At 42.3% G+C, this 11,832-nt stretch overlaps 1 protein-coding gene across 1 annotated transcript; it reads right to left on the bottom strand.

The window, feature by feature from the left end:
• Positions 1 to 944: 944 nt before the first annotated feature.
• cog7 (component of oligomeric golgi complex 7) lies at positions 945 to 11,354 on the bottom strand. The gene is made up of 17 exons (XM_085760828.1): positions 10,884 to 11,354; positions 9,730 to 9,878; positions 9,400 to 9,516; positions 8,914 to 9,082; positions 8,726 to 8,808; positions 8,490 to 8,612; positions 7,501 to 7,699; positions 7,267 to 7,394; positions 7,005 to 7,159; positions 5,600 to 5,716; positions 5,426 to 5,491; positions 5,106 to 5,292; positions 4,154 to 4,294; positions 3,895 to 3,978; positions 3,652 to 3,766; positions 3,023 to 3,166; positions 945 to 1,889 (listed from the first exon to the last, which is right to left on the bottom strand). The coding sequence occupies exons 1-17, from the start codon at positions 11,047 to 11,049 to the stop codon at positions 1,723 to 1,725; spliced, it is 2,310 nt and encodes a 769-aa protein (XP_085616954.1). The 5' UTR covers positions 11,050 to 11,354; the 3' UTR covers positions 945 to 1,722.
• Positions 11,355 to 11,832: the final 478 nt, after the last annotated feature.

Below are 11,832 nucleotides of genomic sequence, written 5' to 3'. Positions count from 1 at the left end.
TATTATCACATCATTATAGCGGAAAAATAAAAGGGACTTATAACGGAGAGATTCAACATGGCAGAGCTCGATCGATCCAGATCAAGGTTTAGCTCTCAGTCCGGCTACTGACTGAGCTAACAACAACATTTTGTTGTGTTGTAGTAAATGTTATTGTGATTTAACCCACTGTCAAACAGTGTAAATTATATTAGCAACAGCATTTATTAAAAGTGTCCACTTGTTATGCAAAATCTCCTTTACACTGTTACATTAATAGATATTAATATATTTTATATAGGTTCTGTGTGTTTATTGGTGGAGCCTTGGGCTATGGAGCACTTTTATCATGATTTTATCATGGTTTCTGATTTATTATGTTTGTATGATGAAAACTCACTGCAGGGCAAATCTACCTATACAGGTCTGTAATAGCCATTTCATAAAATGACATTATTTGTATGTAAAATCTCAATATAACAGATGCTATTAATTTTATGAGTAAAAAGCAGTTCTCCTGTCGATTCATGATTTGTATTATGTACATTTGTTTTCTATTGTAATCATGTTTGATGATTTAAAGGCTGTTTTTTGTCTGTGTCACCCACAGTGAGAAGTTCTGCATCTCAGTTTCCCAGAGCCAGAGGTGACATCACAGCACAAACCCCCCAAATTATTATTATTATTTTAGATCTTTAGGTCTAACCTGAGAATGGATGATATTTTTTGCTTAAGAAATTATTCAAAATGACACTGATCATTAATTTCACAACATGGTGCAAGTCCTGCCTGTCAGGAATCTTACCTGTGCATTTCAGTGAAGTCTTCCATCTCGGCACATATTCCCCCGACACTCGACTGTGACAGACGCCACAATTTTCATGACTTGAGGGTGTGAATTCATTCAACATTGGTTAACATCATGAAAGACTGAGACCAGACACTTTCAGACGACGGACACTGTCTGCGATTGACAAGCTATGAAAAAGATCATACATTTATTAAACTAAATCAGTCACATTAGTAACTCATTCAACCCCCCCACCTTCAACTGAGCTTCATAAAATGACACAACAGGCCACATCATAGTGTTGTTGTAATGTAATGTTTTATATACAGATTTTTAGGATACTGCATGGAAAAATAAGGAACATGTCCACACTGTTGTTTATCCAGCCCTGACTACAGTAAGAGAGGGAGGGAGGGAGAGAGGGAGGGAGGGAGGGAGGGAGGGAGGGAGAGAGGGAGAAGGATCACCTCTGCCTTTACTGTTTAAGTTGACTGCTGCAGGGCTCAATTAACAGAAAAAAATAGAGCTTGTTTCAGAAATATTACCTTAATATAATTTATTATAATAGATTAATCATATCAGACATAGATTTCAAATGCTCTCACTCATGCCCTGATTTACATTGTGTTATTTCTAAGATGCTTCAGCAACTTATAAATGCAGAGATTAAAGATGTAGTGTCGAGACACTTTCACTTTTTGGCTTGACTTGAAGGCGTTAACATAGACGTCACTTAAATCACACTTACTCCCAGGTTAATCGGTATAAAAAAACAAAACAAAAAACATCTGGACCACACTGATTTCAATCTCTTAACATTCCCATAAACCACACACATATTTAGACAGGATTTAAACCTAAAACGCTGCTGCAACAAACAATCCAAGGAATGGATCAAACGTCCCCGCTGCTGCTCTGAGAGCCACTGAGTCCTTCTCCCCTCTGTCTTACTGTTAGTAGTCGATGCATCGGAGGGCAGCGATGGTGGAGGCGAGTCGTCGTGGCAGCAGTTTGGCGGTCTGTCTGTAGCTGTCTGGCTTGGCCCTCAGCAGGGTGACGATGTGCTGCAGGGCGCGGGAGGGCTGCAGGCCCAGAGCGTCCATCACGTTGCTCAGGTAGTCTGTGGAGCAGGGGGGTGAGGAGAGGCATCACTCTACATGATCCAACTGGGGAGTCACCATTTCAAGTGATTATTAAAGGATAATTACCGTTTTTTACAATCTGGACCTTATTTCTAGCATAAAATACCATCATTTACTCACCCAGATAACTTTGGTGTCATTACAAGTCGTTCCGACGAAATTAGCTCCAGCCGAGAGCCGTGTATATCCGTATAATACGAGAACACGGGGCAGCGGAATGTAGCCTCTAAATAACACATTATCTGCCGCGAAACTCGTTCATTTCACCAATATTTAGTTCTGATAGGCTAGTGCTATTCCCCTCTGAGTCCGTGGTGGCATGTTATAAACATCCGGGGTCTGTAGGTTGACCTACTAACCTCTGATCTGGATGATGTCATCTCCGACCGCTGCCCGGCTCATTCTGATAATAATCATTCCGCTTCGGCATTCAGGTCCATTTTTAGCCCAACGGACCATAGCATTAGCGGTAGCAACAAGCCGCGCCGCACCGCGCCGCGCTCAGGTCGTTCACTAACCGGAAGGTCAGTGGTTTGATTCCCGGCTCCCCCTGTCTGTATGTCAAAGTGTCCTTGGGCAAGACACTGAACCCACACCTGCCCTGTGTGAATGTGTGTGAATGATGATCTTCCAAAGCCTGTCTGCGAGCAGTGCTGTATGAATGTGTGTGAAAGAGTAAATGCGACCATTACATTGTAAAGCGCTTTGAGTGGTCCGAGTGACTAGAAAAGCGCTATATAAGTGCAAGTCCATTTACCATTTACCATCATCCAGGTCAGAGGTCAGTAGGTCAACCTACAGACCACGGATGTTGATAACAGCTAACCCCGGACTCAGAGGGGAATAGCACTAGCCTATCAGAACCATATATTGGTGAAATGAATGAGTTTCGCGGCGGATAATGTGTTATTTAGAGGCTGCATTGCGCTGCCCCGTGCACTCGCATTATACAGATATACACGGCTCTCGGCTGGAGCTCATTTCGTCGGAACGATTTGTAATGACACCAAAGTTATCTGGGTGAGTAAATGATCGTATTTTATGCTAGAAATAAGGTCCAGATTGTAAAAAACGTAATTATCCTTTAATAACGACGTCACTGTGGTCGTACCGATATCTGTGGCCAGCTGTTTGGTGGAATGGGTGCTCAGTTGGGGGATCAGCAGGATGGCGTCGCAGTAGGTCTGCATGGTTGCCCGGGCAATGGAGCCCAGCCAGTAGTCCGCTGTGTTGTCCAGTTCGGGGAGGTCGTCACCTGAATTAAAGACAAGGTGATGTTTGAGTCAGACACACCATTGGGAAGGGAAGGGAGGGACAGACAGCGGCACAGAGATGATGCAGTGCTGAGACTTTCATGGAGAGACTGGTTGGAGGATAAAAGAGGAAGAATAAGATGGAGGATGAAGGTCAAAACAAAAAGGTCAAAAGAAAAGCTATTGCTTACTCAACTCTTTAGCTTCTGAAATGCCTTTTGCCTATATACAGTAGTAATGAGTAATATATGCTAATAGGTGAAACTGTCAGGACGTGTCTCTACTGTATTTCTGGCTTTGAATCCTGAGGAAAATGAAAAAACGATGAAGTGCAGAGGATCAGGGCTTCGGGGCTGAAGTGGAAGCGAGGAGTTGAGTGGAGTGATGTGGAGAAAAAAAAAATATATATATATATATATACTGTATATATATATATCTCATGTGGATTGACAGATTGAGAAGAGAATCAGGACTGATGGTCAGTAACCTTGCTCTGGAGGGAAAGGCAGCTTCCCAGCGTGTAGAGCCATTTCCAGTGCCGGGTCCTCCTGTGTCACAAATGGCTCCAGGTGGAGAGGCAGAGACATCAAGTACTGCCCTATCTGGAGGGAGAACATAGAGAATAATGCTGTTAAATCCATCCGGTATCCAATGCAATTGAATTAATTTTGATTTGGAAATGAATTACATTAAAATAACAGTGTTCATGTTCAGATCAAACCTAACTTACATTAGTGATGTACTCTTGTGGCGACAGGCTGAAAGTGGGCAGGTCCTCTGTGTAGCTCTCTCCAAAGCCTCCTGCCTCTTGACTCTGATCACAAAGAAGGAGCGGGAATCAAACAGCGCGAGGGGAGATTAAAATAGATGCAACGCCGCTCAGATGCGCACTCGCACAGACAATCCGAAAAGCTCTCAGCGCTCATGCACTCAAATCGCATCTATCAGTATCTGAAATCAAATAATCTGGAAACTTGACACTTAATCACCTCCATCTTGGAAACGAGGCAGAGCTGGTGTTTGATCTGCAGGAAGACCGAGTCGAAGGCCAGCTGGTTGGCCTGCTGGTTGAGTCTGATCAGAGCCGCTCTGGGCTCGGCCAGCAGGCTGGAGTTACCTGTGCCCTTCTCCTGCAACAATAAGGGAGAAAAGCTTAAAGGGATAGTTCACGTAAATTGAAATTGCACTCATTATCTACTCACCCTCATGTGGACTAAGGGCTGGGAGAAGTTTCAGAGTCCTCCGTGGCTTCTCTGAGTTACAGGGGGTCTCGGCGTAGCAGTGCATGTCCATATAGCGGTTGCAAATGGATACCAACTGTCTTCGTAACAAAAAGACACACCAAAAAACATCCAAATACCTCCATGCTGCTCGTATGTAATGTCCGTCTTGTATTGAAGCCCCGAAATGCGAAATTGTCCCGAAAAGAATTAAATAAGTCTATATTTCAAGCTTGTTTTGTAGCGGAAGCTTCTCGAAGCTCCTCTTCCCGGTTCGACAAATTTGGACGAACTGGGAAGAGGACAGACCCTGGTTCGTCCAAATTTGACGAACCGGGAAGAGGAGCTTCCATTACAAACAAGCTTGAAATATAGACTTCTTTAATTTTTTTCGGGACAATTTCACATTTCGGGGCTTCAATACAAGACGGACATTACATACGAGCAGCATGGAGGTATTTGGATGTTTTTTGGTGTGTCTTTTTGTTACGAAGACAATTGGTATCCATTTGCAACCGTTATATGGACATGCACTGCTACGCCGAGACCCCCTGTAACTCACAGTAGCCACGGAGGACTCTGAAACTTCTCCCAGCCCTTAGTCGACATGAGGGTGAGTAGATAATGAGTGCAATTTCAATTTTGGGTAAACTATCCCTTTAAAAACAGCTGAAATAATCAGCAGACTTAATAACATTCACACATGGGCTCCACTCCATACCTTTAATGAGTAGAGGACTTCCATCAGGCTGTTGTATTCAGCCATATTGCCCCTCTGAAGGTAGTTGTATTCCTGCCATGGGTTCTTAGTGGCGCTCTTCCTCTCCGTGGAGCTGGCCTCCTGGATGCCTGCCAGGCTGCGGGGGCTGTACGACTCTGACAAGTACTTACCTGCCGTGCCCAGGATCCTATAGGAGCGATTGATCACAAAGAAAGTGCACGGAGTTCTTTAAAACCTGATGAACTCCCTGACGCTGTGCACTCAACTCTTTAAAGTAAATGGGGACAAATGGAACATGAAATATGAATGTTTTCTCTCACTTGTTTGACAGCTGCTGCTCAAACGCTCCGCACTGTCTCAGTAACTCTCCACAAGTGGCAATAATCCTGCAAAACACGACAGAAAAACATCTAAGTAAGGTAACGTGTTGTATATTGGGATTCTGTAACATGCAAAGTGAGTAAAGCTCTAAAGTAAAATAAAGGAGGATTAACCTGACTGAGTTCTGAAAGGCGGTCCAGTCCTCCTGGAAAACAGATGAACTGGGTGTATCCTCCAGTTTACATTTCTTCTTGATGGACCGCAGGGTTGTGGAGAAGTCCGACACATACCTACAAAAAGCACAGTGTTAAAACTGGCAACACAAAGTAAGTATGGTCCAACCATAGTAAAAATGACTGGAATATTATATCAGACTAAAAGTGCACTTGGTATTTTACCATACAGTACGCAGAACCTACATCCATGAATGGTTAACATAAGAGGTGCCTTGTCACCTCTCTGCGCTTCAAGCAACGAACTATAATCTAATATCACTCCGCCAAACTGCACAAACAATAACAACCGGAAATATCCATATTCGAGATACAGTGTATGTACAACTTTGTGCTGACATGTTTTTAAAGATCTATTTAAAGGGACTACGAGGAGATTCAGAAAGCGAAGTGTTTTCACGCTATATTTCCCATGAGCCTCCGGCCGCACAGTGAAATTCTTGGACCGGCGCAAGACGGACGAAAGCGAAAGCATTTGCCAAGAATGTTTTCATTCATCAAGAATGAAAGTCGGAGGTTCGAAGACGATCAGATACCGTCGTAGTTCCAACCATAAACTATGTCATTCTATCTATTTTACTTCATTTTATCTAATGTCTTTCTCATCTTCTCATTTTTATTTATTTTACTTCATTTTATCTAGTGTTTTCCCCACTGCAAATGATTGAGTGTAAGATAGCGTTTCCCCGATAAAATCCAATGTTCTAAAATTACTGTGTGAATGTGTATGTGTTTGTGAATGTACGTGTGTTCCCTATGTCTCCCAATATGTGTTCCCTATATTGCTTGTTTTTATCATGTGAAGCACTTTGAGCTGCCATGGGCATGAAAAGTGCTTCTTGATAGCGATCCGGCGGCGTTATTCCCATGAGGCAGTGTCCGGGAAACCAAAACTAAGAAATGCTGGGTGAGTCGACCACTAAATAATAATATCAAAATAACTATAAAGATAAAACTATATATTTATCGAAAATGGACCCATTAACAAGTGTGGGTAACGTAGATTCATCCACATTAATATGAGACTCTTTTATAACCAAAAGCAAACTCCTCTGGGCCTCTTTAATTGTCTGGATCAAATGTAATGTGCATTCATTAAAAAAAATTAACTTCTTTGTTTACAAATTTGGTGGAACAATATGACTTCAGCTGCAGGATGTTTCACATTCCCCCAAAATATTGTGATAGGTTGAAACGTCAAGGTTTCGTTGGGAGGGCAGAGCATAGTAGTCAACACAGAAGGATTTTCTCCAGTAGCCTGATGCTTCCAGTTAAGAAAACACAATCACTGACTTCAAGACAATACAATGACTTGAGTGTGTGTAAGAGTACAAAGCGTCTTTACTTGTTGAACAGGGCTTTGAGGGCTTTGAGGAGGCCACACACGGCCAGTCCGTCAGTCAGCTTGACACAGCGGTCCACGCCGGCGCTGGCCAGGCCAAACAACTTGCCCACTGAGTGGCTCAACTCCTCCACACAATCAATGACCTCGCCGTGCTCCTAAAAATAAGACAGAATGTGAAGTGCATGAGCCAAAGAGGTGACACCAAGAGAAAAAATGACAACTGTGGAAAGGTGTGAGTGTGTATGTGTGTGGGTTGCGTTACCAAAGGTACAGCACTGATCTGGATGAGGAGGTGAGCCTCCTCCAGGTCTCCGTACTGCAGCTGATAGGACTTGTAGGGGTCGTACAGAGCGCAGACCAGCTCGTTCACCTTCAGCAGGTTGTTCTCAGCTGGAGAATGAGACACAGGCAGAACGTGAGCTACCACCTCACCACACCTTCAACCAACACAGTTTGTTTGTTTTAGCGTCTTTCTTTTCTTTTCACTGGCACGTACCCAGGTGTGGCAGCATGGCGGCCTCCAAGTTGTTTCCAAAGGTGGACGTGGTCTGATGGAGTTCCAGCAGGGTGTCCAGACGCTGCTCCTGCGCCGCCCGCTCCATGGCCGTGCTCAGGCACACGGCGATGGACGGCACCATGGCCCCCAGAGTCTGGATCAGCAGCACCGTCACCACTTCATATGGGTTTTTGAACACCTGTTGGTTGGAGTTTGGTATTATACAGTATTATTTTTATTTTTCCAATTTCTTTTTCTTTCTTTTTAAATTATATTTTGTTGGACTGTCACACCTTTAATTGACAGGACAGTCAGAGAGAGAGAAATTTGGGAGACAGAGAGCAACTGGGGGAACTACAGCCTCTATATACAGGGCAGCTGCTCAACCCAGTGAGTTAGAAGACACCCCACAGTATTTCTGACTGAATCACTATAAAGCAATTTTGTAAAAAACAAATTATTCAGCACGTATTAACACCTTATTCTACATAGCCTTATTCTACCTCTATTACACCATGAATTAAGATTTTTCCTGATATTAACTCCTAATTATCGCTTATTCACAGTAAATTAATGCATTGTTGTTTCTGAATAATGATGTGAATAACCAGTGAATAGACTACTAATTCAGAGTGATAAAGGAAGAATTACTGTTCTTGTGCTACTGCCCCTGTACAAAGCCCTAATAACCCACTGGCTATTCGCATCATTATTCAGAAACAACAATGCATTAATTTACAGTGAATAAGCGATAATTAGGAGTTAATATCAGGAAAAATCTTAATTCATGCTGTAATAGAGGTAGAATAAGGCTATGTGGAATAAGGTGTTAATACAGTACGTGCTTAATAATTACTAATAAGGAGCTAGTAAGCTACTTATATGCATATTAATAAGCACCTAGTTAATGGTGAATATGTGTTCCCTAATCTTAAGTGTTACCAAAAACATGTTAGCTTCGATGCAGTCAGTAATGCAGTGTTTCTGACCTGGCTGCTCCACTGGAGCTGAGTGTGCCACGTGGAGAGCAAGGTGTCGTAGAACTCAGACAGCTGCTGATTCAGACTGAGCTCACTCTGACTGAGATCCTGCCACATGCTCACCAGCTGGCCCTGGAGACCCCAAAGACAAACATTATGTTCACAATGCATGTCTCCACCACACATGTAAAATAAGAGAATATGACTTTGTGATGGCTCATTTATTCATTAGTAATTACACCCACCTTGTGACATTTATAGTAGTAGGCAAGAAGCTGTGGCATTCTGTCTATCTCTGTGAAGACTTTAACAAACAGCTTGGCTTGGTCTGCAGAGAAAAAGACGTGTAAACACACAGTGAGCATGTTTAGTGTACACAGACACCAAACTAAGAAATGGAGAGCTCAGATACAGAAGCAGGTTTTTTTTTTACCTATAGACATGGAATTAAAGGTGGCTACGATCTGTGGGCTGGCCAGAGCCTCCAGTCGGTTCTTGAGAGCCTCCAGGTGGACACACTTTTCAGAATAATCCGGTGTGTCCACCAACATGGCCAGGCTGTTCTGCATGCTGGTCAGTTTGGACGAGATCACTGCAAGGTCCTGGAAGAATTAAGAAACAAAGTCATGACTGATGTCTATTATATAAAACCTAAACAATTCTTTCATAGAATAATTTGCTGCATTTTTCAGAGCTAAAAGAATCTGTTTATATCAATAGCCTGGGCTTGAACCCATGAGGAACAAACTTCCAAGACTTACAGTAGTTAGTATTTCGTATTTGACTTTGTGTGTTGCTTATGTTACATACATTTTCTTTATGTTGAGAACAGTTTACATAAAGGCCAAGTGGCTGCCACAACAAGTGGTTCACAAAGCTCAATAAAAAAGTCCTGCAGCAAATTCTCCTTCATTCTTACCTGTGTTTTGAAGGTCTCCTCGATGTCAGCGCTCAGTGTGCTCCATTTGTCTGCTTCCTGCAGAGCCTCGGCTGCCAGCTGCATGCGACCCTTCACCTTATCTATCTCCACCAGGACCTGGTCAATCAGATCCACACAAAATACAAGTCCTCCATGAGTCCTCCATTATCCTCGGACCACGCTGCACGTCTCATCATACATTTCAATTAAAATCACATTCATCACATAACTCACTTTTAGATGGGTTTGTTTTATGTGCAATATGTTACTTCTGAATCTTGAATATACTTTGGATATGTTAATGAAATAGTGATGGAAATGTTCACACACCTGCATTGACTGCACTGTGTCCTGTTCAAACTTCTTGATGTCCTCTTTAACCAGGACCATCTGCTCTTTGAGGAAGGAGGCCTCCTGTTTCACAGCCTCCACGTCTCGCAGCACTCTGGGCATGTTCTGCAGCGCCTGGTTACTGCTCTCTACAAACAGGAACACAGCCAAACTTCCATTCACTGAAGCATCACAAGAAAATATGACTAACTTTTTTTTAAACCTGAGATAGAGCCAATTGTATTGTTTTAACAACCCTCTTTATATCAATAAAGGAAGGCTAAGTTACAGAAATATCATTTTATATAAACCAGTCCAACAACAACAATGTAGCATCAACATCTCTTTCTAACAGCATCATAAAAGACACCACATTCATTTTAGCAACATGCACCTAATAAAGTGCCAAATGAGTGTATTTTCACACAGATTCACAACATTATACAGGAAAAAATCCACACTCTATTTATTGTGTAGTGACATGATGCAACCGAATGTCAAGTAGTAGGCTATTACCTGTTTTTTTTTTCATAAAAATCTGATTATATTCAGGAAAATAATTCTGGACTCAATTATGGAATAAATGTAATTCACCTTTGCAATGCAACACTTACGGTTCTTGACAAATTTTACATAATTTGTCACATTATTTAGAAAAAAAAAGCAGTGTTTCTAGGATATGTCTGCTCAGTATTGCCGAAATGCATTAAAATTAAGAGAGATATACACCAAAAACTCTGTTTCAATTTAATGTTTTTGTATTCAGAAGAAAGTATACTAGTTATGAGTAGGCCTACACTTAAATCCACTGTAGATGGATAAAACATCCTTTTGTGGTTACAGCATTTGACATTTTCAGTGGCACTCAGTCTTACTGGCTCAGATGTCATTTCAAATGACATAAAACCAACATGAATACAAAATGTATATTTTAACAAATCTGATATGCTTTTAAAACATTTCTTTAAAGGTATTTTTGTATTGCTCATCTTGCCAACCCTTCTGTGTCACTGACACCATGTAGTGGGGAAAACGCTGACACGTAGTGGCACGAGAGAGAACATCAAGAGAGAAGGAGCGCAGGTAAAACGAGACATCTGTAGTGTTATACTATAATGCCAAAGATGCACAGGTTTGTACTTCCACTGACTGACCCTCGATAGCATTGTTGACCTCCTGGATGAACAGCTGCAGCTTCATGACCAGGGTGGCTGCGTGTGTGTCTGCTTTCCCCGGCGCGTCCTTCTGCACCACCTTGAAGGCTCCGTTCACCCACTCCTTCACGTCGAAGTCGTCGTCCAGGAACTTGGAGAAGTCCATCTTCTCCCCCCGGGGCTGAGACTGGGCGCTGTGCGGTCAAACGGTGCTGCCTGCAGCCCTGTGTCATCGACCCATCGCTAACGCCAGGCTACAGCTAACTCTTCCCAAACAATGGCTTCGACACGAATATAAAATAAATAGCCCAGGAAAACGAAATGATCATCACAACTAGATATAGTTCCAACAAGGCGACGGCTTCCTCCAGAGTTGTTTTTAAACGGCTACGAGTTTAACAGGAGAAAAGTGCAGAGACATTTGTGTTTGGTTGTGGATGCTGTTTCTGCCACTAAGACTTGACAACAACTTCCTGCTTGTGCTTTCTGTTTATCTTCCCCGGAAACAGGCGCCGCTCGACGAACGGACCTGCTGAATAAAAAATAAATACAGAATGAATAAATAAATCTTATCCACAGAATTAAGAAGACTTCGTCCACTGAATTTTATGTGTTTTATATTCATGTATATAATAATTGGAGGATTAAAATAAAAGAGAAGCTCACTCAGCGGCTGGTATGAAGCAGTGTCACAACAAACTATATCCGTGCACGAACGTGTGGGAGCTTCCCAGCAAACACACCCATAGGTCCCAATGTGGGTACTGTAGTAGTTTCTAGTTTTCTTGCTGGTGAGCTGATTAACTTTCTGAGGTGGAAATGCACAAGTTTTGTTCATTTGTTTGTTTTTGTTTTGGGATTTTTCTTTAATTTTATTACAAATGTTCAGATTGTAATACATATATTCTAATGTTTTATGTGCTCTAGTGTTCAAGTGTTCTCATGTCAA

This window comes from Trachurus japonicus, chromosome 19 (assembly GCF_045865225.1).
Source record: "Trachurus japonicus isolate A0001 chromosome 19, Traja_1.0".
NCBI classification, from domain to species: Eukaryota; Metazoa; Chordata; class Actinopteri; order Carangiformes; family Carangidae; genus Trachurus; species Trachurus japonicus.
This window is presented reverse-complemented; position numbering and strand designations above follow the sequence as displayed.

What these genes read in the sequence shown, in the direction of transcription:
- cog7 (XM_085760828.1), bottom strand. Translation starts at nt 11,049, where the DNA reads ATGGACTTCTCCAAGTTCCTGGACGACGACTTCGACGTGAAGGAGTGG. An exon ending in CTTTAATTCCATGTCTATAG is followed by an intron (nt 8,809 to 8,913) that starts GTAAAAAAAAAA and finishes TTTTCTCTGCAG; the next exon opens with ACCAAGCCAAGCTGTTTGTT. An exon ending in AAGTCCTCTACTCATTAAAG is followed by an intron (nt 4,295 to 5,105) that starts GTATGGAGTGGA and finishes TTATTGTTGCAG; the next exon opens with GAGAAGGGCACAGGTAACTC.